General features: G+C 42.5%; 1 protein-coding gene across 1 annotated transcript in view; it reads right to left on the bottom strand.

Moving 5' to 3' along the window:
* The window catches only part of strc1 (stereocilin 1), a 46,556-nt gene extending 28,696 nt beyond the window's left edge, over nucleotides 1–17,860 (bottom strand). The window contains exons 1-12 of the mRNA XM_060911562.1: nucleotides 17,075–17,860; nucleotides 15,216–15,281; nucleotides 15,008–15,118; nucleotides 14,384–14,538; nucleotides 9,086–9,272; nucleotides 8,651–8,766; nucleotides 6,651–6,780; nucleotides 6,362–6,547; nucleotides 1,788–1,826; nucleotides 463–633; nucleotides 225–362; nucleotides 60–121 (exon numbers count right to left, since the gene is read on the bottom strand). Of these exons, the coding sequence (XP_060767545.1) occupies nucleotides 60–121; nucleotides 225–362; nucleotides 463–633; nucleotides 1,788–1,826; nucleotides 6,362–6,547; nucleotides 6,651–6,780; nucleotides 8,651–8,766; nucleotides 9,086–9,272; nucleotides 14,384–14,538; nucleotides 15,008–15,118; nucleotides 15,216–15,281; nucleotides 17,075–17,860 (2,147 nt within the window). The remainder of the gene's footprint in view (nucleotides 1–59; nucleotides 122–224; nucleotides 363–462; nucleotides 634–1,787; nucleotides 1,827–6,361; nucleotides 6,548–6,650; nucleotides 6,781–8,650; nucleotides 8,767–9,085; nucleotides 9,273–14,383; nucleotides 14,539–15,007; nucleotides 15,119–15,215; nucleotides 15,282–17,074) is intronic.
* Between the last annotated feature and the right edge of the window lie 4,632 nt (nucleotides 17,861–22,492).

The following is a 22,492-nucleotide window of genomic DNA, read 5'->3' as shown; positions in this document are numbered from 1 at the left end:
TCAAATGCTAAATAATTATCTGGATAATTAACGGGAAATGACATGACAGTGACACTCACATGAAGCGCTGCACTGTGAGACTCGAGGAGCTGCTCATGACCTCATTAAACAGAGTTTTAGCCTGCAGGAGAGACAGCACAGGAACTTCCAAATGCATATAAACCTGTTGTGCTTTCTGGGTGCTTCTGTACCTATTGTATGTTCTAGATAGTGTGTGTGTGTACCTGTTGTGTGTTCCAGGTGTGTGTGTAAGGAGTGTTGCTGGTCAGAAGGTGGCGAGTTTGAGGAATCACAGACATGAGGGGTGTGTCGGAGAGCAGAGGCTCCGCCTCATCTAACCATGTGACCGGTTTGGAAGCAGCCTGAGTGAACGAGGTTTAGATGTTACACAAGAAATTTTAACACAAAGCTACGACGAAAAGACTGAGTGAGTGCGTGCGTGCATGCGTGTTTCCACCTCACCCAGAGTTGTGTGGTAATGGCATTGACCTGTGGAGGAGTCAGTTCAGGTGTATACTGGCTGAAGTTGGACACGGCGGACAGCAGGACACTTGAGGACATTGCTGAGAGTGTCTCCGCCCTCAGTCCACTCAGGAGGGAACCAAACTTAGCCAAGGTCCCTGCATCAAACAACTGCCACAACACAAACTTAATTAAGACCTGTATTTTATTAATTTTTTTTATTTAATTAGTTTATTTGATCGGGACAGTGCACATTCATGGGCGGCACGGTGGTGTAGTGGTTAGCGCTGTCGCCTCACAGCAAGAAGGTCCGGGTTCGAGCCCCGTGGCCGGCGAGGACCTTTCTGTGTGGAGTTTGCATGTTCTCCCTGTGTCCGCGTGGGTTTCCTCCGGGTGCTCCGGTTTCCTCCACAGTCCAAAGACATGCAGGTTAGGTTAACTGGTGACTCTAAATTGAGCGTAGGTGTGAATGTGAGTGTGAATGGTTGTCTGTGTCTATGTGTCAGCCCTGTGATGACCTGGCGACTTGTCCAGGGTGTACCCCGCCTTTCGCCCGTAGTCAGCTGGGATAGGCTCCAGCTCGCCTGCAACCCTGTAGAACAGGATAAAGCGGCTAGAGATAATGGGATGAGATGGGTGATTACGATACTATACATTTGACACTAACAGTTAGGACATTTTAGTCCTTTTTGGTTCTCATAAAGGACCTAAAAGAACCCCCCCAACACACACAGATTTTTACTAACTGTGTAAAGACTTCCCATTGACAATCATTAATTAGCAGCTAATTAATTCTGTGCCTACACCTCATATTGTAGTCAAGACCACCTAAACCGAGACCAAGTCATGACCGAGGCCAGACCAAGATCAAAGCAGGGCGAGACCGAGTCAAGACCAGTGTGTGTGAGAAGGGGTGGGGGAGGGGTGATGGCCGTTAACAGGAAGAACAATTTCAAATTAGCAATGAGTCCCATTATTGGTCACATTTGAAGCAGGAATCCAATCTTAAATCCAATCACACTAACGATGTTAACAAATAAATCAGACAATGCGCAGGCAGTTTAGTAAGTCCGAGTAAAAATGTGGTCAATTCCGAGACCTTCAAAAAGTGGTCTTGAGTACTATACCACCACCCACACCTTCAACTCCGCGATGACAAGGAAATGTTTTGAGTCTTAGTTTTTCAAATAAAAACTGTAAAACAGCATGTTTTGCGTGACAACTGGGTGACTGTGAGGACACTGTCCCTTTTGGTTCTCGGAAACGACTAAAAACATGCACACTCGCACAGACACACACTGCTTTTCACTACAAAAGCAACTTACATTCAAGCTGGATGAGATCTTATCGATGATCACAGCCGCCTTGGGGGGGGGGGGGGGGGCACACAAAAATGAGAGATTTGATCAATATTCAAAACTCATGTCCAGTTATGTCCTGTGAAATAAGGCGGGGCGATATGACTGTAAAATACTAGATTAGATAAAACTTTATTGATCCCTTTGGGAGGGTTCCCTCAGGGAAATTAAGATTCCAGCAGCATCATTACAGAATAAACAGAGAAAAGAAAGAGAAAATTTCTAGATAAATTAAAATAAATTAAGTATTTACATATACAAATATAAAAGAATAAGATATGGGGAAGAGAGGAAGGGGGAGGGGGGGAGAAGCATGAAAGATATTGCACATTATATTGCACATTGTCCGGTATTGCTTATTGTCAGGCTAGGTTACTGCTCCTTCCCGTCCTCTGTCCTCCTGTTACCCCCCCCCCCAGAGAGGAGTTGTACAGTCTGATGGCGTGAGGGACAAAGGAGTTTTTGAGTCTGTTCGTCCTGCACTTGGGAAGGAGCATTCTGTCACTGAACAGGCTTCTCTGGTTGCTGATGACGGTGTGCAGAGGGTGACTGGCATCGTCCATGATGTTCAGTAGTTTGTCCATAGTCCTCTTCTCTGCCACCGTCACCAGAGAGTCCAGCTTCATGCCGACCACAGAGCCGGCCCGCCTGATCAGTTTGTCCAGCCTGGAAGTGTCCTTCTTGGATGTCCTGCCCCCCCAGCACACCATGGTGTAAAACAGGACACTGGTGACCACAGACTGATAAAACATCCACAGGAGTTTCCTGCAGATGTTAAAGGACCACAGCCTCCTAAGGAAGTACAGCCTGCTCTGTCCCTTCCTGTATAAGTGATTGGTGTTGCAAGTCCAGCCACAGCCTGAAGTACTTGTAGGAATCCACAGCCTCCAACTCGACTCCCTCGATCAGAACTGGTCGTGACCTTGGTCTGGACCTCCCAAAGTCAATGACCAGGCTCCTTGGTCTTCGAGGTGTTGAGCTGCAGATGGTTCCTGTTGCACCACACAGCAAAGTCCCTCACCAGGCTCCTATACTCCTCCTCTCGGTCATCACTGATACACCCAACGACGGCTGTGCCATCGGCAAACTTCTGAATGTGACACAGCTCCGAGTTGTAGCAGAAGTCCACAGTGTACAGGGTGAAGAGAAGAGGGGCCAGCACCGTGCCCTGGGGTGCTTCAGTGCTGCTAATCACAGCGTCAGACGTGATGTCCTTCAGCCTGACGTACTGCGGCCTGTCGGTGAGGTAGCTGGAGATCCAGGTGACCAGGCAGGGGTCCACTCGCATCCTGTTCAGTTTGTCCTGAAGCAGTAGGGGCTGGATGGTGTTGAAGGCACTCGAGAAGTCCAAGAAGAGGATCCTCACTGTGCCATTTCCCTAATCCAGATGCGAGTGGGCTCGGTGTAGCAGGTAGAGGATGGTGTCTTCCACACTGACACCTGCCCAGTACGCAAACTGCAGACAATCCTGGGCATGTTGTACCTGGGGTCTGAGGAGGCTGAGGAAGAGCCGTTCCAACATCATCATCAGATGTGAAGTGAGTGCCACCGGTTGGAAGTCGTTCAGCTCACTGGGCCGATTCTTTTTGGGAACTGGAATGATGCATGATGTCGTCCAGAGGGTTGGCACTCTCCCCAGCTGCAGGCTGAGGTTGAAGATGCGTTGGAGTGGTTCACCCAGCTCAGCAGCGCAGGTCTTCAGTAGTCGTGGACACACCTTGTCCGGGCCTGCTGCTTTCCTGGAGTGAAGCTTCCTCAGTTGACCTCTGACCTGGTCTGCAGTAATGCATAGAGGAGTCTGTGTTGAGGTGGGGGCTGCTGTGATGACTGGGGGCAGGTGTGTTGAGGGAAGAAGGAGAGATGGCTGCAGTGAGGGAGAAATACTGTGATTGAGATCGTGATAAATTCTGTTCCAATATAATTTTCAGAGATATTGCATCGTATCGTGACCTCTTTTACGAACATTAAAATATACCATTTCCAAACTGCTGATTTACTATTGAAATTTTGAAGGAATTATTTTTAATCAACCTTTTCAGTTTAATGCTATTTGTAAGTTCTCTGTAGTATTTTTTTCTAATGCGTTATCTAGAAGTACCTCGTGATGTATGATATATTGTTGGTATCACCCTTCCTTAATATAAACCCCAGTTATTAACTAGTTTATCAGGTCCATCTTTCACACAGGTCAGCATAAAGGTGTAGAGTTACTCGCCCTGTAGACTGTAGGCCACCTGCTGCGATGCACAATGTATTGGCACCCCGACCCTGATTACCAGTGCAGTGTGACCACCCTAGAACAGAAACTACTGTGAAGGTGGTTAATTTCCATCTCCTGTGTCAACTCCATCTTCTTTCTGTTTACCTTCTGGCTGTGGAGAGCCACATCTTTAACTGGACACGCAATTCTAACCAAATGATTCCATATCAACACAATCAGTTGTTGGCCTCCCACCTGTTTGTGTGCCCTCAGGGCTTGACCCTGAACAACCCCCATTTGACCTTTGACCTCTCTTGAAACCTTGAATGCATGTAAGATAACAGCTGGTAACTGGAAATGAATTCCTTATTGTTTGAGTTCTGGAGGAAAACACTGAGATGGCTGCGAGTGATAATGAGGGGGAGCTGGATAGTTTTCTTTCCACAGAAAAATGCTTTCCTCAGTACAGCATTTCTTGGAGTCCGTTTTTCGATGTCAGAAATTGTCCAAAGATCTACAGACAGGAGTAAATTCTTAACCTCCTGGCAGATACAGCCAGGTTTTGGAATAACGCAGAATGCATCATGCGGTCAATCTGAACGTCCAGAGAAAAACCAGCATCAATGAGCCACCAAGAAATTTTACAAAGGGTACCAGGGCTTTTTACTTGATACCATGAAATTATTTTAATATTTTACCTTTGTACTACAGTAGATCAACAGGCATTTTGCTTCTCTCTTTTCTAAAATTACAGTAGATGATGTATTAACCGTTAAAAGACTGTGGCTGTACTGATGCCGTACACATCCTGGTTCTAGAGCAGGGGTCACCAAACTACGGCCCGCGGGCCAGATCCGGCCCGCCACCCCCCTTTGACCGGCCCCCCAGCCCCTCTGCCCCCCACCACTTGAACCGGCCCTATGAGGCAATCCCCAAAAGTGGTCATGGCCTCTTTTTTTAAATTGCTTTTTGGCAAATAATAACATGTCTGCATCTTGTATTTTGTTGATTTTATCAATTAAAATTGATATTTAGTTATAAAATGAACTATTCATATTTTCCGAATTTTCATCATATGCTCGCAATCAAGCAGTGACAGGCAGCGCACGCGCAGAGAACTGTCAGTGTTCAGGTCAGCAAAATGGCTAGCGGTAAGCGAAAAGCTGACAGAGAGTGCAGAGTTTTTAAAGAACAGTGGACCACCGATTATTTTTTCGTTCAGTGTAAGGACCGTGCAGTTTGTCTTGCATGTAAAGAAAGTGTGCCGTTTTTCAAAGAATATAATCTGCGTCGTCACTATGAAACCCGCCACAAAGAGTATGCTAGTTTGCGAGGGCAAACAAGAGAAGACAGGATTCGGAGGATGAAATGCGGACTGGCTGCACAACAGAATGTATTCCTTCGCCAAACCCAGATCAACCAGGCTGCTGTCCGAGCTAGCTATAAGGTAGCTCACCTACTAGCTACCCATGGAAAGCCGTTTACTGATGGGGACTTTGTTAAAGTATACATGCTTGCTGTGGCCGAGGAGGTGTGTCCCGACAAGAAGGATGCGCTCAACGCGGTGAGTCTCTCCGCACCTGCTATGACCAGGTGAACCGAAGATTTGGGGGACAACGTGTATGACCAGCTGAATGAGAAAGTGTCAGAATTCGAGTTTTTTGCTTTGGCCATGGATGAGAGCAATGACGTGCAGGACACAGCACAACTGCTGTGATCTATTGCTCATATTATTATAATTTCACTGTTTTTTTAATGTATTTATTTTATAGGCCTATTTATTCGACCTTTATTAAGTGCTGCACACAATTATTATTATTATTATTAATATTATTAATATCATCAACAGGCCTACCTACAATTTATAATTTTTCACTCACCTTTGCCAGTGTCAATCACCTCAACTAGGCAGATGTTTCTTACCTTGACAGCTTTGATGTTATTTTTATTAGAAAATAAATAAATGGAATATCTGTGGTATTTCAAATTAAAACAAAGTATGAAGACTCGATTACTACTTTTGCAAACCACTAGTAAAGATAAACAAATATGTGCCAGGAATCAAGTGTTGATACAGTAGTGTGGATATAGTAGTGTGGATGGCTGTGCCAGGCTAGTAATCTCTACTACACAATGAGGCCTGCTGGTGGTCATATTTGTCTGGGTCATACAATTCTGTGAGATATAGCTGACCCGACCCCGGCCCCCATCACAGTCAGGAACGACAATGTGGCCCCCAGAGAAAAAAGTTTGGTGACCCGTGTTCTAGAGCATAGAATAGTTCTCGAGTTGACTGTATTATACACTGCATGATGCAGCGTAAATCAGACACACTCCATACCTGTGTAGGCGTAAAGGGAACTGATGTGAGGGCAGTGAAGGCAGGAACGAGCTGCGATTGGCTGAGCTGCTGCAGAAACCCTGACCCCAGCAGAGGCAGGAGCGGTGCGAGCTGACAGACCTTCTGAGGACTGAGAGCGGCAGGAGATTGGAGCTCGGACCCGTTCAGAAACAGCACACTGGAAATCTGACGTACAGTACACAGGACACGTTATACCCACCATAACTAGTACATGCATGGTGTCCAAACAAACACCACTCGGAATGTTTATTTAAATTACAGTCCTCACCAAGGTGCTAGGAACACTCATGCCTTGTGTTATACAGGTCCTGATGTTCTCCTGGATCACAGGGAACATGCTGGTGTCCACATACGCGAGCAGGTCACTCACATTAGCTTGGCATGTCAGTTTGGCTAACCTAAAATACATTATCACATTAAAAAGCAGCCTTTATCACATGTACACTCAAGCACAGTGAACACACAAGTGAGCAATGAGCGCGCACACACCCAGAGCAGCTATGCTACAGCGCCCGGGGTGCAGCTGGGAGTTAGATGCCTTGCTCAAGGGCACTTCAGCCAAGATACAGAGGGAAGGGAAAGCGCCAAATGTTTTCTGTGGGTGAAAGATCTGGACTGCAGGCTGGCCAGTTCAGTACCCGGACCCTTCTTCTACGCAGCCATGATGCTGTAATTGATGCAGTATGTGGTTTGGCATTGTCATGTTGGAAAATGCAAGGTCTTCCCTGAAAGAGACGTCGTCTGGATGGGACCATATATTGCTCTAGAACCTGGATATACCTTTCAGCATTGATGGTGTCTTTCCAGATGTGTAAGCTGCCCATGCCACACGCACTAATGCAACCCCATACCATCAGAGATGCAGGCTTCTGAACTGAGCGCTGATAACAACTCGGGTCGTCCTTCTCCTCTTTAGTCCGAATGACACGGCGTCCCTGATTTCCATAAAGAACTTCACATTTTGATTCGTCTGACCACAGAACAGTTTTCCACTTTGCCACAGTCCATTTTAAATGAGCCTTGGCCCAGAGAAGATTTCTGCGCTTCTGGATCGTGTTTAGATACGGCCTCTTCTTTGAACTATAGAGTTTTAGCTGGCAACGGCGGATGGCACGGTGAATTGTGTTCACAGATAATGTTCTCTGGAAATATTCCTGAGCCCATTTTGTGATTTCCAATTTCTGTTCATTTACTCAACTCCCCTCACATTTTTCCTGCCAGTCCCAGGAATCGAACCAGTGACCCTTTGGGCCCCAAGGCTGCTTCTCTAACCTTCAGGTCATGGCTGCCCCAGAGACAGCACTCAATTTGCACAAAATCATGTAAACCAAAATCAGAAAATGAGCAGATAGTTACCTAAGAAGTGCTAGCTTTGTCATTTTTAATCCAACGTTATTGAGATTAATTTTGACTTTAAATACCAACTACCTTTGGGACTTTGCACACTAAAAGGTGATTCTTAGTTCATCTCTCCATAAGACCAGTTGCCATGGTGTAGCGTCCGTCATTCGTCCGTCCGTCCGTCCTCCACAATTCAGTTAAATCGTATCTCCTCCGTCAGTTCTCCGTCAGTTTTTGAAAGAACTCATCACTCCGGACAAAACTCAATCATTGTTTTGTCAAACTAATGAATTTTCCAGGCCTCTCACTCGAATTGTACCTCCTCTCCGATTTCTCATTCGATTCCAGTTCTGATCGATGTTTTGGGTCGATCTTCCCTTGAGGAACAAAATATAGTCCTTTGTTGATGTTCCTGTTGTCAACAGTTTGTCGTGAAGGTTGGTCCTCTCTCTCTCTCGGTCACATTTCAGTTCTGTTTGATGTTTTGGTTGTCAGGGTTGTTTTGATGGCAGGCCAGATGAGCTCCTACGTCCTTGACGTTCTGATTATCACTGGTTCCTTACTGCATCAGTGTTCGCGAAGATTTCCAGCTATAGCTAAGTAGCTTCCTAACTTGGACTAGCAAATATTATATAATTAACACAAAAAGAAAGTGAGCACATGACATGGCTAATCTTTACAAACAGCTATTTGATCAGTTTTAAAGATGTAACTGTGGTTAGCTAGCATGCTATGTTAACTCAGTTGCAGGTTCACTACCAAACATTTCTGAATGATTTTGTGGCTATAGAGATCATCCACTCAATATTTTCATCTTGATTTGCACAGACCCATCATGTGAAAAAGCCTGTTTTTCTTACTTTAACCCCTCATTTAAAAAAAAAAAAAAAAACCTTCAGATTATCTTGACGAGCGTCATGTGCAAACCTTCTGAACTGTTCTTCCGTGAGGTTCTTGTACACCCCAATGACACTCTGAGCTACAAACTGCTGCTTCACAGCTCCCAAATCGTTCCTCAGAAGAACATCCAGACCATTCAAGACCTAAACAGGATACACACACACAAAAAAAAAGGCAGACTAGTTTCATATCATAATCTAAACTAAAACACTATACTACACAATACAATGTCCCAGTATTGTGTTTCAATCCTGACAGGAAATTCATTTCCAAACTCCGTTCTTTGTGTTCACTCTTTGAGCAGGTGCTACATCTTTATTTTTAATTCATGGCCCCGTATTTGTTTACAGATGATGAATTTGCAGACTCATCCCTCACAAAAGGTGCCGCCTGACCAGCGATAAACTTTCGGTCAGAGCCAGGAAGGTTTGGGTGTCACAGTAAAGGTGGTGTGGCTGTTACCTGAGGAGGTGAGAGGTGCTGGAAGCTGCGGAACGGCAGGTACGCGATCAGGTTCCCGGAGTCTTGGATGAAGGATGGGCCGCCTGCCATGACGTTCGCCGAGCTGAGAGACTGACTGAACCACGAGCCGAAAGCCTGACACTGTTCTGGTGACAGGCTGCCGATGGTGCTGTTAATCAGCTTTAACCTGAGCGACAGATCGACGGACAATAACGCCACGTTAGTGTTAATCATGGCTCCATATTGTAGTCTTTTCACAAATCAGTCTCCGCTGGAGCTTCGCATCAATCATCATTTAGGACATCTTGTTTTTGTTAAACCAATAATCCTTTAGAAACTTTTAGAAATCTGCTCAGGATGGCTAACGAACAACATTCTTACAACACCAGATTTTCAGCTAAGGGGAATATTGTTCGTCCACCTGCCAAGACAAATTATGATAACTTTTCCTTTCAATTTACCGTCTCCAAACTCTGGGAAGAAATCCCCTACGAGAATTAAAAACTTAGGATCACTTACATTATTTAAATCAGCCTTAAAACCATACATCTTATTTTAAACCAAAAATAAGAATTTTCTTTCTTTATACCCTAAAAATTTTATTATGATAAGTTACAGGCTCAGTGTTTGTGTGAGCCCAAGTACGCATACAGTTGGATGTAAATAAGTATTACTGTATTTAGTTGCAATGTATATTTGTATAGTTCTCATTCTTTAAAAAAAAAAAAAAAAAAAACCACAACACACGGGTGGCCATTGACATGAAACTTTATACTACAACCCCGATTCCAAAAATGTTGGGACAAAGTACAAATTGTAAATAAAAACGGAATGCAATGATGTGGAAGTTTAAAAATTCCATATTTTATTCAGAATAGAACATAGATGACATATCAAATGTTTAAACTGAGAAAATGTATCATTTAAAGAGAAAAATTAGGTGATTTTTTTTAAATTTCATGACAACAACACATCTCAAAAAAGTTGGGACAAGGCCATGTTTCCCACTGTGAGACATCCCCTTTTCTCTTTACAACAGTCTGTAAACGTCTGGGGACTGAGGAGACAAGTTGCTCAAGTTTAGGGATAGGAATGTTAACCCATTCTTGTCTAATGTAGGATTCTAGTTGCTCAACTGTCTTAGGTCTTTTTTGTCGTATCTTCCGTTTTATGATGCGCCAAATGTTTTCTATGGGTGAAAGATCTGGACTGCAGGCTGGCCAGTTCAGTACCCGGACCCTTCTTCTACGCAGCCATGATGCTGTAATTGATGCAGTATGTGGTTTGGCATTGTCATGTTGGAAAATGCAAGGTCTTCCCTGAAAGAGACGTCGTCTGGATGGGAGCATATGTTGCTCTAGAACCTGGATATACCTTTCAGCATTGATGGTGTCTTTCCAGATGTGTAAGCTGCCCATGCCACACGCACTAATGCAACCCCATACCATCAGAGATGCAGGCTTCTGAACTGAGCGCTGATAACAACTCGGGTCGTCCTTCTCCTCTTTAGTCCGAATGACACGGCGTCCCTGATTTCCATAAAGAACTTCAAATTTTGATTCGTCTGACCACAGAACAGTTTTCCACTTTGCCACAGTCCATTTTAAATGAGCCTTGGCCCAGAGAAGACGTCTGCGCTTCTGGATCGTGTTTAGATACGGGTTCTTCTTTGAACTATAGAGTTTTAGCTGGCAACGGCGGATGGCACGGTGAATTGTGTTCACAGATAATGTTCTCTGGAAATATTCCTGAGCCCATTTTGTGATTTCCAATACAGAAGCATGCCTGTATGTGATGCAGTGGCGTCTAAGGGCCCGAAGATCACGGGCACCCAGTATGGTTTTCCGGCCTTGACCCTTACGCACAGAGATTCTTCCAGATTCTCTGAATCTTTTGATGATATTGTGCACTGTAGATGATGATATGTTCAAACTCTTTGCAATTTTACACTGTCGAACTCCTTTCTGATATTGCTCCACTATTTGTCGGTGCAGAATTAGGGGGATTGGTGATCCTCTTCCCATCTTTACTTCTGAGAGCCGCTGCCACTCCAAGATGCTCTTTTTATACCCAGTCATGTTAATGACCTATTGCCAATTGACCTAATGAGTTGCAATTTGGTCCTCCAGCTGTTCCTTTTTTGTACCTTTAACTTTTCCAGCCTCTTATTGCCCCTGTCCCAACTTTGAGATGTGTTGCTGTCATGAAATTTCAAATGAGCCAATATTTGGCATGAAATTTCAAAAGGTCTCACTTTCGACATTTGATATGTTGTCTATGTTCTCTTGTGAATACAATATCAGTCTTTGAGATTTGTAAATTATTGCATTCCGTTTTTATTTACAATTTGTACTTTGTCCCAACTTTTTTGGAATCAGGGTTGTATTTCAACAGCCACAGACATCAATTTTCTTTTATACATCTTTTTTCTATTTTATTTATATATATATATATATATATATATATATATATATATATATATATATATATATATAAAATTCTATTAAGCTTTTTAGTAAATTTCTTCACATTATATATTGTGAGAATAAAGTTGAATTGAATTTATTTTATACCAATGCATAAAACATTATCTATTATCCGTAGTCAATTAGTCAGATTAGTTTTATGGACAAGTCACGTTGGATGATGTCTGTAATAATTACGATCGACTCTCATCATGCCGTGTGTACTACATCTACCTCAAATCTTTAATATGTATACTGAGGCACTGCCTAAAAGCAGAGCTCCCGAAGAGTGTAAAATGTGTTCATAAATAATCCCACATTATTTATATATTAAAAAAAAGGGGGGGCAATTAAAAAAATAAAAATAAGCGCTGGATAAAAATCCATCCATCTTATGGAAATAAAAAGAATTTCATTGTCTGGAGGTCAAATGTTTATGAGATATGCTGCCTTGAACTAACAACCTGGTTCCCTGTGGTGGTATATGTACATACGGTCGAGAAAGCCATCACAAATCAGGTTGATGCGTTACCAAATTCTCTTAAGTATGAAGCTCCGTTCATAGCATGTAGGGAACTCTGCGATAGCCGGAGGCTGTGCAAGTTGATCATTAGCTGGTCATATGACCAGAACATAACCACAACAAGTAAGCAAGCTACACCATACCCATGCTAGGATCTCAACAACTTATGAAGAACCCTGACGCGTCCTTTTAAATATCATCAATACTCATCATCATGTTCCCTTTTCTGGAGATTTTGACTCCTTATTGTATCCAATAGATGCTGAAATTTTGTCCTATCCATCATCATTCTCCTTATCTGCAGGGCAGCTATCCCCAACAGTCTCTCCAACCTCATCCAACTTGGAGAGCGTTCATCAAAAAGCATCCGTTTCCTTCGGTCTCCGTTATCCATCTTGCAGACATGCGCTGTATTTTAATCGCTGGTATAAGCAGAAGGACTTGATCGGTTTTGTCTCAGTAATGCGGTGTAGGTCTGCATTTGACAGTTTGAATCTTCAATCCTGTTTATCATCATACACATTTTCTTCAGTTCTATCATCCTTCCGTCTTCTGTAGCCACCCTTCATCTTCCTCGGGAATCCATTCCATACGACCTCGATCTTTGCGACTTCTTTTGTAGTCGGTTGCCATGTCTGTACACCGTACGAGAGTCGGGATCTCACACATGCAGTGAGGAACTTTACTCTAGTAGACAGGTGTATATGCTGATCCTTAAGGACGTGTTTAAGCTCGTTCCGTTTTTCAAACGCGGATCCAATTCTCGAGCCAAGGGTCTGCGCGTCCTCGCTGGAGTTCGTGATGGTATAACCTAGGTATCGGAACCTTCTCATGTTCTTTACTTTAGTGCCGTTTACATAGACGAGGCTCTCTTGGTTCTTGACGGGTTCATTGATATTAAAGGCCATCGATTCTGTTTTGGTGTATGACATTTTCGGTCCGAACTGAGTATACGTGTTATCAAATCCGGAGGATGGTTTGTAGTTCCTCAAACTGACTCTGCAAAAACGGCTTGGTCATCTGCATATAGAAGCTCCGTTATTCTATTCTCCCCTCTCGCTCGTGTTTTTCCAGAGTTCCCTTGGTGAAACCTCGTTAGGAATGCAGTACTTGATTTTGAAGCCTGTCTCTGAACAGAACCTCTCCACTTCATGACGAGCAATCCTGACCACAAAGTCCATGTAGATATTGAAGAGTCGGAGACTCCAGGGCGTTTTGTCTACATCCGACCTGAATATCAAACAGTCTGTTGGAACCTTTGATGTATGCATTTGTGCTAGTGTATAAAGCTCTAAGGACTGCTACTATTTGAGGGCATTTCGGTCTGATTTCAAGACATTTCATCAGGGCTTCACGTGGTATCCAGTCATATGCAACCTTCAAGTCAACGAAAGCAATAAATAATGATAATACTGCTTTTTTTACTGTTCTGCATTTTAAACTCAAACTTGGTTTCAGACTGAGAGGATAGAAAAGAAAGAAGGAGCACTTCCTGGAGCATCTTTATACTGAAGAAAGAAAAAAAAAAAAGCAAATCCTTAATAGAACATAATTGAATCTTTTCCAGAATTATCCATACAGGACACTTTTTCGATGGAAAAAAAACACGTGTTCTATTCCCTTCTAGCGGGTTTCATTCATTTGGGTTGATAGCGTGCAATATTGTTAGCGTATCGCTTATCCTATGTGTATTACATCACTCTACCCGGTGGCGAATGAGCGCTGAATATGGTTTACGATATTGCATGGTTGTCAAGACAACATGATGTCACACGTCAGAGATGTAAAACTTCCACACTAGTGAGCGACTGGGACAATTTGTAAACAAACAAGGCCGCCAGGTTTGCTTCGTTAAACATGGAAGATTTTGAGAAAATTTTGAAAGAGAAAGACGCGTCAAACACCCAAAAGGAATGTATAATAATAATAATAATAATAATAATAATAATAATAATAATGATAATAATGGCTCGCTTTGAGTGGTATATCAGAGATATTCCATTCACCCGTCTTCGACTCGTTCAGTATCATGCTAGCTAGCTGAACTGAATACATCTGATAGACCACTCAATGCCAGCCAATATTATTTTTTAAATCTCTCAGGAATACTAGAAACACCCAGAGGAAACCCATGTAGACCTGAGGAGAACACGTGAAACTCCACACAGACAGGAACCCGAGCTCGGGTTTGAACCCTGGAGCTGTGACGCGGGTGATAAAGCTAACCTGGTGCGGCACTACCATGTCATTTAAATCCTTAACTAATGATTCAGTTGTAAAATAAACTGTGTACCAGTTGAGTATGCTTACACAATGATATTGGTTTGTAGTGGAGGGAGAGAGCTGATGTCCTCAGGTTTTGCGAGTCTCAGGAGAGGGCCAAGGTTAAAAAACAGGGTCTTGTCTTGTCTCAGGTGGATTTGGATCAGCACGGACACCATGGTGCGCAAATAGTCCTCGGACAGCTACAAGAAAGGACGCGCGCACAGAGACAAATTAAAAAAATAAACCCCACGCCTAAAGATACACTGATCTCACACAAAAAATAAACAAATGCATGTCTGAAGAACGGACATGAGCCAATAAGAGAGATATTATACACATGCAACAATATACATTATGTACAACAGATCTTGTCGCACGATGTATGGTTATATGCCTATTACTAAATAATAGATTATCATATTGTTGCTATTTTGATGTCAAAATTTGCCATGACAACGAGAAGCAGAGCCCCTTTAAAGGATACCAACATGGCTTATTGCTTTATGATCAATTTACAGTAAATCCATACAGTACATTTATGGGGAAAATCTGGCAAGTTTAAGCAATCCCTGCCCCCTGATTAAAAAAAAAAAAAATTTATGCACTGTCTTTTTTTCCACAAGCTGTAACAAAAACACTGCAAACGATTCTCTTCTGAAAACGGTTCACCTGCAGGTTCTCCTGGTTCTGGTTATAGTACCTCACAATCAGTCTCATGGTGTTCATATCCACTGAACTCAGCACTGCTCTCAGACGTGCCAGAGGGATCTGGAAGTATTGCTGCAAAGAAGACTGAAAACACTTAATCTACAAGGTGATGCAGTTTTTTTTAAAGCGTGGATGTATGGTTCACAGTAAACTACTGCCCTGTTCTAACCTCAATGAAAAATGAGACGTCGCTGGTGACATCTCTTCCTGTTTGCATCAGGCTGGTGAGGATTTTCTGAGAAACACACACACACACACACCTCCGAGTGTGAAACTTACACCCTGAAGCAGGAATGGAAAGTCATCAGAGCATCAAATGATACCATCTACAATACCGACATCGATGTAAAAACAGGTGCAACAACAATAAACACAGGATATTAGAGTTACGCAACAAATCAAATGTCAGTCGGTTAACGTTACATGTACGAGATGTGAAATGTTCAAGATCAGTGACAGGATGGCATCGTACACCAGGTTTCCACCTTGAGTCAGTTACACCAGACAACAGGTCCGACACAAGTAACGAACACTCTCGAGTAGTTAACCCCAAAAATAATCCAGATTAATGATAATTCCAGGAATTCCTGGAAATAAAGCCCAAGCAATTCATAAAATAATCTATAATCTAAGCTAAACTGACGATCAACTGTATAACTGTTTTTAAAGAAAAGAGAGATGCTGTAAACATTTTTTTTAAATATAAAAAAAGAAAACCGCACTATTTTACATATTTTTAAGGTTAGGAAATGTTAAGAAGTTATCTTCGACTTTCAACTGTATAAAATTGTCAACATTTTGGACGTTATATTTTAAGAAATTATGACAATTTATTATTATTATTTTTTTTAAATAGTACGAGTGATACATTTGTGAGCAGAAGTTTGGATCCACCATAAATCAAGAGAATACAACTTAAAATTTTAATTTAATTGAAAAAGGTAGCTGAATTGTACAATTTATATCCAACCTATTTCTTTTGTCATTATTTGTTTAGCTGTTTTATGCCATTTTCGTTTTTAAATTTCTCATACCGTTTTATTTATTTTATTAACTTTCTGGGGAAAAAAAAAATTCTAAAAATGGATATTTAAATAAATAAATAAATAAATGGCAGTGTATAAACAACCAGAAAAAAAGATAGTACAGGTCTGTCAGGAAGGTCTGCACTTGCGTGTGTCAGTGCCAAAAAATAAAATAAAAACACTTCTTGTTTTAATTATTCTTTGACTATCCACAAAGGACAAATTAAAATCAAGTCACTTTTAAATTTTATCATCAGAAATAGCAGCGACAAAATTTAGAATGGCTTTTTTTCCGCCCCTTATTTATCAAAAAAAAAAAAAAAACTAAATAAAAAGGTCAGTTTTTCTGCAACCTGTATAAATCAAAATCACCAATACTTCCTAAGTCACCAAGTCAATGGCAGCCAATACACCCACGTCTCTCACATTGAGCTAGCTCTCGGTACGACTTTAAAACCAAAAATTGGAATAATTAGAGACGTGTTGAGAGCCATCATTCCCCACAAATGTGCAGAGTCGATGTTCAGAGCCAATAGTCCTTGAGGAAAAGCCTTTAGCTTCACGACAAATCATGAAATTTTTTCTCTGATATTTTTTCTGAGGATAGTCCTCTTTACCGTGTCTATAAATCATTCCGCAATACGGTTTCAAAGGTTTCGAAATTATTTACAACGGAACACAAGCAGCTTTTAAATTTTGTATCTTCTGTTAAAGATGATGGCTTTTGTTTGCCCGGTCTGGACTTTAAAATAAATAAATAAATAAATATCAATCAAAAGAACGATTCTTGCTTTATTCTATTTTAATTTACTTTTTGGTTAAATGACCAAAAAAAAACCACAACCAGTCCATGGACCCAAGAAGAATTTGGCTATGGTAGGGTAAATATTTCATCTGAGATGATCAAAGAGGCAAAATGTGGGTGTGTGTTATTAAAGAAAACACAAACTTGTGGACTTGACTTTAACTAGAAACAAAACGCGCACACACACACAAAACTAACCGCAAAGCACTGCAGGAGCACTTGCTTCTTGCTGAAGCTCGTTTCCTTCTCCAGGAACCCAGACACAGAGTCCAGGACACTCTGTCCGATGTGATCAGTCACCCTCAATGTCGTCATCCCATTTTCTTCCAGAACAAGCAGCAGAATTGTCCACAAACTTGTAGCCTGTCTGACCACTGAAGCCACCTCTGTGGTCATCGTCTTCTCCATATGCAGCAGGAGAACCTCCATGCCGCAGAGCAGGAACGCCTGGAACACCTGAAGCTGAGGGATATCTGGCTGGCAAATGGTGTTCAAGTCTATACTGCATGACCAGTTTAGTCTGACTATCATTTCTTTCACCAGACAAGGGTAGAGCTCCGTGGTATTCATATTATTTGAGCTGCTACTGCTGTTGGTGTTGTTGGACTGGGAGACCTTGGTGTAGTTTGAGCAGGTGGCACACAAAGCGCTCACCCAGAGATTGGAAGGATCTTGAATGATAGGAGACAGCACAGCAGGTTTGACACAGATTGACGAGATGAAGTTCGCTTGGTCATAATCCCAGCAGAGTGCAAGAAGAGCTGTATCAGGAAGAGTCACTGTCCAGTTTGCGTACAGACATTGCTCAGAGGGTTTGAAGCCCATCAGATTCTCTCTGCCAGACCCGGTGAGGTTGGAGCACTGCTCCAGCAACCAGGTATTGTCCAAATTGGCTAGGAGGTTCCGCAGAACAGTGCTGTTGGCGCATACTTTGTTGACAAAGTCTGCAGTGTCAAGATCAGCGCAAAGAGCAAGGTCGGTCATGTCTACAATGACTGGCTTGGTCCATTCTGAGTATAGGCAAACTTTGGTAAGCAAGTCCAACGTGTCGTTGTCAGAACACACAGACTTCAACCACTGGTTATGCGGGTCAACCGTTAGACGTGCTAACAATGTAGTGTTACAGCAAACATTAAAATGGAATGCCACCATGTCAAATTTCCAACATAGACCAATTACAGATGGATGCACTGGTAAAATGGCCCAGAATGAATATTTACACAAATCAGACATGCTGGGAATTACAGGATGGACATTTGGTGGGGTTGGAGTGAGAAAGGTTGTAGGGGAAACTGTTGGTGAAATAGTTGAGAGCGCACTAGCAGAGAGAGTTGGGCTGAGTATAGGAAGGAGAGTGGTGGTGGAAACTGTTGCAAAAAATTTGGTGAGTGATGAAGAAAGCAAAGGAGATGGTGCTAGCAAGGTGAGAAAGGTTGATGTGGTCAAAAGAATGACATTGGGGGATGATGAAGCAGTGCTAGAGAACATTAGGGGAACTGTTGATGGAGACAGATTAGCATTGGAAGAAAATGTTGGTGTGAAGGTCAGTGGAACTGTGGGAGAAAGCGTGGTTAATGTTGATAGGGTTGTTGGGACAAGTGTTGAAGAAGGGGTTGCGTTAGAAAGAGTGGCCATTGTTGGAGAGACTGATGAAGTGATGGAGTTCAGTGGAGATACAAAGGTGCTCAAGACAACAGGTGGGACAGTTGATGGAGACAGATTAACACTGGAAGAGAATGTTGGTGTGAAGGTCAGAGGGGTTGTGGGAGAAAAAGTGGTGAATGCTGATGGGGTTGCTGGGACAAGTGTTGGAGAAGGGGTTGTACTAGAAAAAGAGGCCACTGTTGAGGTCTTTGTTGAAGAGACTGATGAAGTGATGGAGTTCAGTGGGGTTGTTGGGTATAAAAGTGTGCTCGAGACTACAGGTGGGACTGTTGGAGACAGATTAACACTGGAAGAGAATGCTGATGTGAAGGTTAGAGGGGTTGTGAGAGAAAAAGTGGTGAATGTTGATGGGGTTGTCAGGACAAGTGTTGGAGAAAGGGTTGTGCTCAAAAGAGGGGCCACTGTTGAAGTCTTTGTTGAAGAGACTGATGAAGTGATGGAGAACAGTGGACTTGCTGGAAGTACAACGGTGCTCGAGACTACAGGAAGGACTGTAGTGCAATACAGTTGCACCCAGTCATTGTCCTTTTTGAGGACTAGCGCAGCGAGGAATGAGGTGTTGGCACAGACCTCGCTCACAAATCGAGGCTCATCATTTTGTATGCACAGGGATATCTGGTCTGTGGGGATTGTCACTGGGTTGCGCCATTCCGAGTACTGACACATTTCTGATACGAGAGCGTTAACGTCTTTGGGCGGAGGTACCTCAGTACAGTTGGGCATTATCCAGATATTTTCCTTGGTGGAGAAAATCAGCATGTAAAAATCAATACTCTGACACAGAAGCTTCTCCATTCTTGCTTGATCATTATTCCAGCACAGTGCCACAATTGAAGGGTCAAGAATTTGAGGACTCCATTGCTCATATATGCAATATTGCCAGACCACGTATCGATCGGACACATTTGCGCAGTACTCCCACACCCAGCTATTTCTCGGGTTCTCGATGAGCGCCTGCATCACAGGAACATTATTGCACACACCTTTGAGAAAAGCTTCGGGGTCGTTGTCGCTACATATAGTGACCAAACCTGGATCGATAACATCCTTTGATGTCCAGGCCGTGTAGTTACAGAAAAGCTGGCTGAGGCTAAGGGTTGACCGTGCAACTCTTTGGTTTGATTCTGAGGACGAGGGTGGGCAGGGTTCCAAAATGGTCGACAGGACTAACTCGATCATGCGGCAAGAGTTTCTCCATACCAGAGTTAGTTCAGAGTGGGATAGGCTCCTGAGAGATTCACAAACATGATATAAAGCATCAGGGACCTGTGATCTACTGCCTATAATCTCTGCACAGAGGGTGTTATTGAGATGGGTAATGTTCTGCTTATCGCAGGTCAGTCGTGTTATCAGGTCATCCATTGGTGAAGGGACAGAGCGACTGTTCTGGATATTATATGCGCTTTGACATGCCGCGTCTGTGGAGCTGCACAGAGGAACGTCGCGAGTCAAAAACATGTTCAGGATCGAATCGCCAAAGGACCAGGTCAAATTCTGGCTAATGCCCCTGGACAAAACAAAACAGACATAACATTTTTAATAATCACCACTTCTGGAGAATGCAGGGTGACTGACTAAAAAAAAAAAGGAACACTAATGAGCGATATTTTTCTTTACATGTTTATTTCTTCAGAGATGCGTTGTCTTTCTTTGGTGAAATGGCCTTGAAGCTACATTTTACAGTCAGTCAGTAATTCGTAACCTGACCTCCTTAAATGCTACAGCATCAGTGTATTACACTGTAAAAAATAAGTTCTTTTTAATAGCTGTGCAGTCATTGGAATAAAAGTTCCAGAACTTCCAAGAACTTTCTTCAGTTTAAGAATTTCTAAAACCTCTTTAGGAAGCCAAGAACCCTTTACCATCCAAAGAACCCTTAACACTTTGAAAACTTTCGAACAGTACACCGTAAAAACGTGAGAACTTTCCTTAAAAAAAAAAAAGTTCTCTTAAGAGCTAGTTTGCTGAAAGTGGAGTCAGATTATTTTGGAATCAGTCAGTCAGTGGAAATTCTCAGTATAAAATTCTGCTCCTGATTGAGCCTTTACAGTTTGGGGATGCACTTTACCATGGGTACGATGATGAAGTAAAGCCAGTTTAGTCACACTGTACATTTTTATTAAGGTAATCTTGTATGTCCAAATTCTATAATAGACTGATAAGCGTGTGATCTCCATGTCAGATTAAATTATGAAGATCCTCTGAAGATAGACCTGCAATAGCCCATTTGCAGGAATTGGTCACGTGTCAATTTTCCCTATAGCAGCAAGCCCGTGGTGGGTAAGCTAACTCGACATTCCTTGACAACCATAAGAGTTTGACTGGCGATGCGAAGCAATCCATTTCTATAATAGCTGTTTTTACCTTTTCTACTGTCTTTTTTGACCCGGATTTTCGTGTGTACTTGGAAAAAGTTTGTGATTTTAACTTCCGTTGTAAGTTAAAGCGAATCATTGGCCGTAAAAGAGAGGTTTTTTTGGACTCAAGTTGGTCGCCGCCGAAAGAAATTCACGTGCGAAATGGTGGATTTCTCAGGTATGTTTATAACTTATAATTTGTCCTTTTCTACCTTTATCATTTGCTCTAAACCCCTTTTGCACTGTTTCTTTTGCAAACATAGCATTGCTTCTTATGTATTTGAATCAGTTTCTTACCTGTCGACATGTCGTATGATTTTTCTTCTTTGCTTAACAGTACCACTCCAGTTAAAAACAGAAGGTACAACACCAGATTTTAGATTTCTTTTTCCTTTGGTACTTCTTGTTCGATAATCAATTTCTTTCGGCAGCGACCAACTTGAGTCCAAAAAACTCTCTTTTATGGCCAATGATTCACTTTAACTTACGACGGAAGTTAAAACCACAAACTTTTTCCAAGTACGCATGAAAATTCGGGTCAAAAAAGACAGTAGAAAAGGTAAAAACAGCTATTCTAGAAATGGACTGCTTTGCATCGCCAGTCAAACTCTTGTGGTTGTCAAGGAATATCAAGTTAGCATGCTCACCACGGGCTTGTTGCTATGGGGAAAATTGACACGTGACCAATTCCTGCAAATGGCCTATTATTGGCCCCAAATCTCCACTGTCCAAACCTTCCAGTTAAATCTTCACCAGTTGTCAGAAACCTTGGAATACTCCCTGACCCCTCAACTCAACTTTGATCCCCACATTAAATCCCTCACCAAAATCGCTTTCTTCCAGCTCCGGAACATTGCCTGCCTTCGCCCCTTCCTTTCCACTAATGATGTGCAGACTTTGGTCCACTCCTTCATTATGTCCTGCCTAGATTATTGCAACTCCCTTCTCATCAACCTCCCTACTAAATCCCTTCAGAGACTACAATACATTCAGAACTCTGCAGCGAGACTCCTCACCCATATCAAACCATCTGCTCATATCACCCCCATTCTTTCTCAGCTTCACTGGCTACCTGTTCTGTCCTGAATCAAGTATAAAATCCTACTACTCACCTTCAAAGCCCTCCATAACCTTGCTCATCCTTATGTCCGTGACCTTCTGACCCCTTATTCTCCATCCTGCTCTCTCAGATCTTCTAGCCATAATCTCCTTGCTGCCCCCCCCACACACCAGACTCTCTACCCTGGGTGGCAGGTCCTTGAGCCCATGGCCCCCAAGCTCTGGAATTCCCTCCCTCAACCCCTCTGTGACTGCTCTTCCCTTCCTTTCTTCAAATCTCATCTCAAAACCTTTGTTTCATGAACACTTCACCACCATTGCATAAACTTGCCACTCTTTTTTTGTTGTTTTCTTTTTGTTTTCTTGACCCATGTAAAGTGACCTCGTTTGAGAATCCAACATTATTATTCATTATCAAAAATTATGTTCTGCTCGTGTCAACAATCAGTCCGATCCAGAAGTTAGCGTGAGTAGAAAATGGGTTCACAAACAAAAAAACCAAAACATTCTTCAAAGTGAACTTGAGGAGATAAGG

This window comes from Neoarius graeffei, chromosome 27, assembly GCF_027579695.1.
Source record: "Neoarius graeffei isolate fNeoGra1 chromosome 27, fNeoGra1.pri, whole genome shotgun sequence".
In the NCBI taxonomy this organism is placed as follows: Eukaryota; Metazoa; Chordata; class Actinopteri; order Siluriformes; family Ariidae; genus Neoarius; species Neoarius graeffei.
Note: the sequence above shows the minus strand (reverse complement) of the source record. Positions and strands in the feature narration are given on the sequence as shown.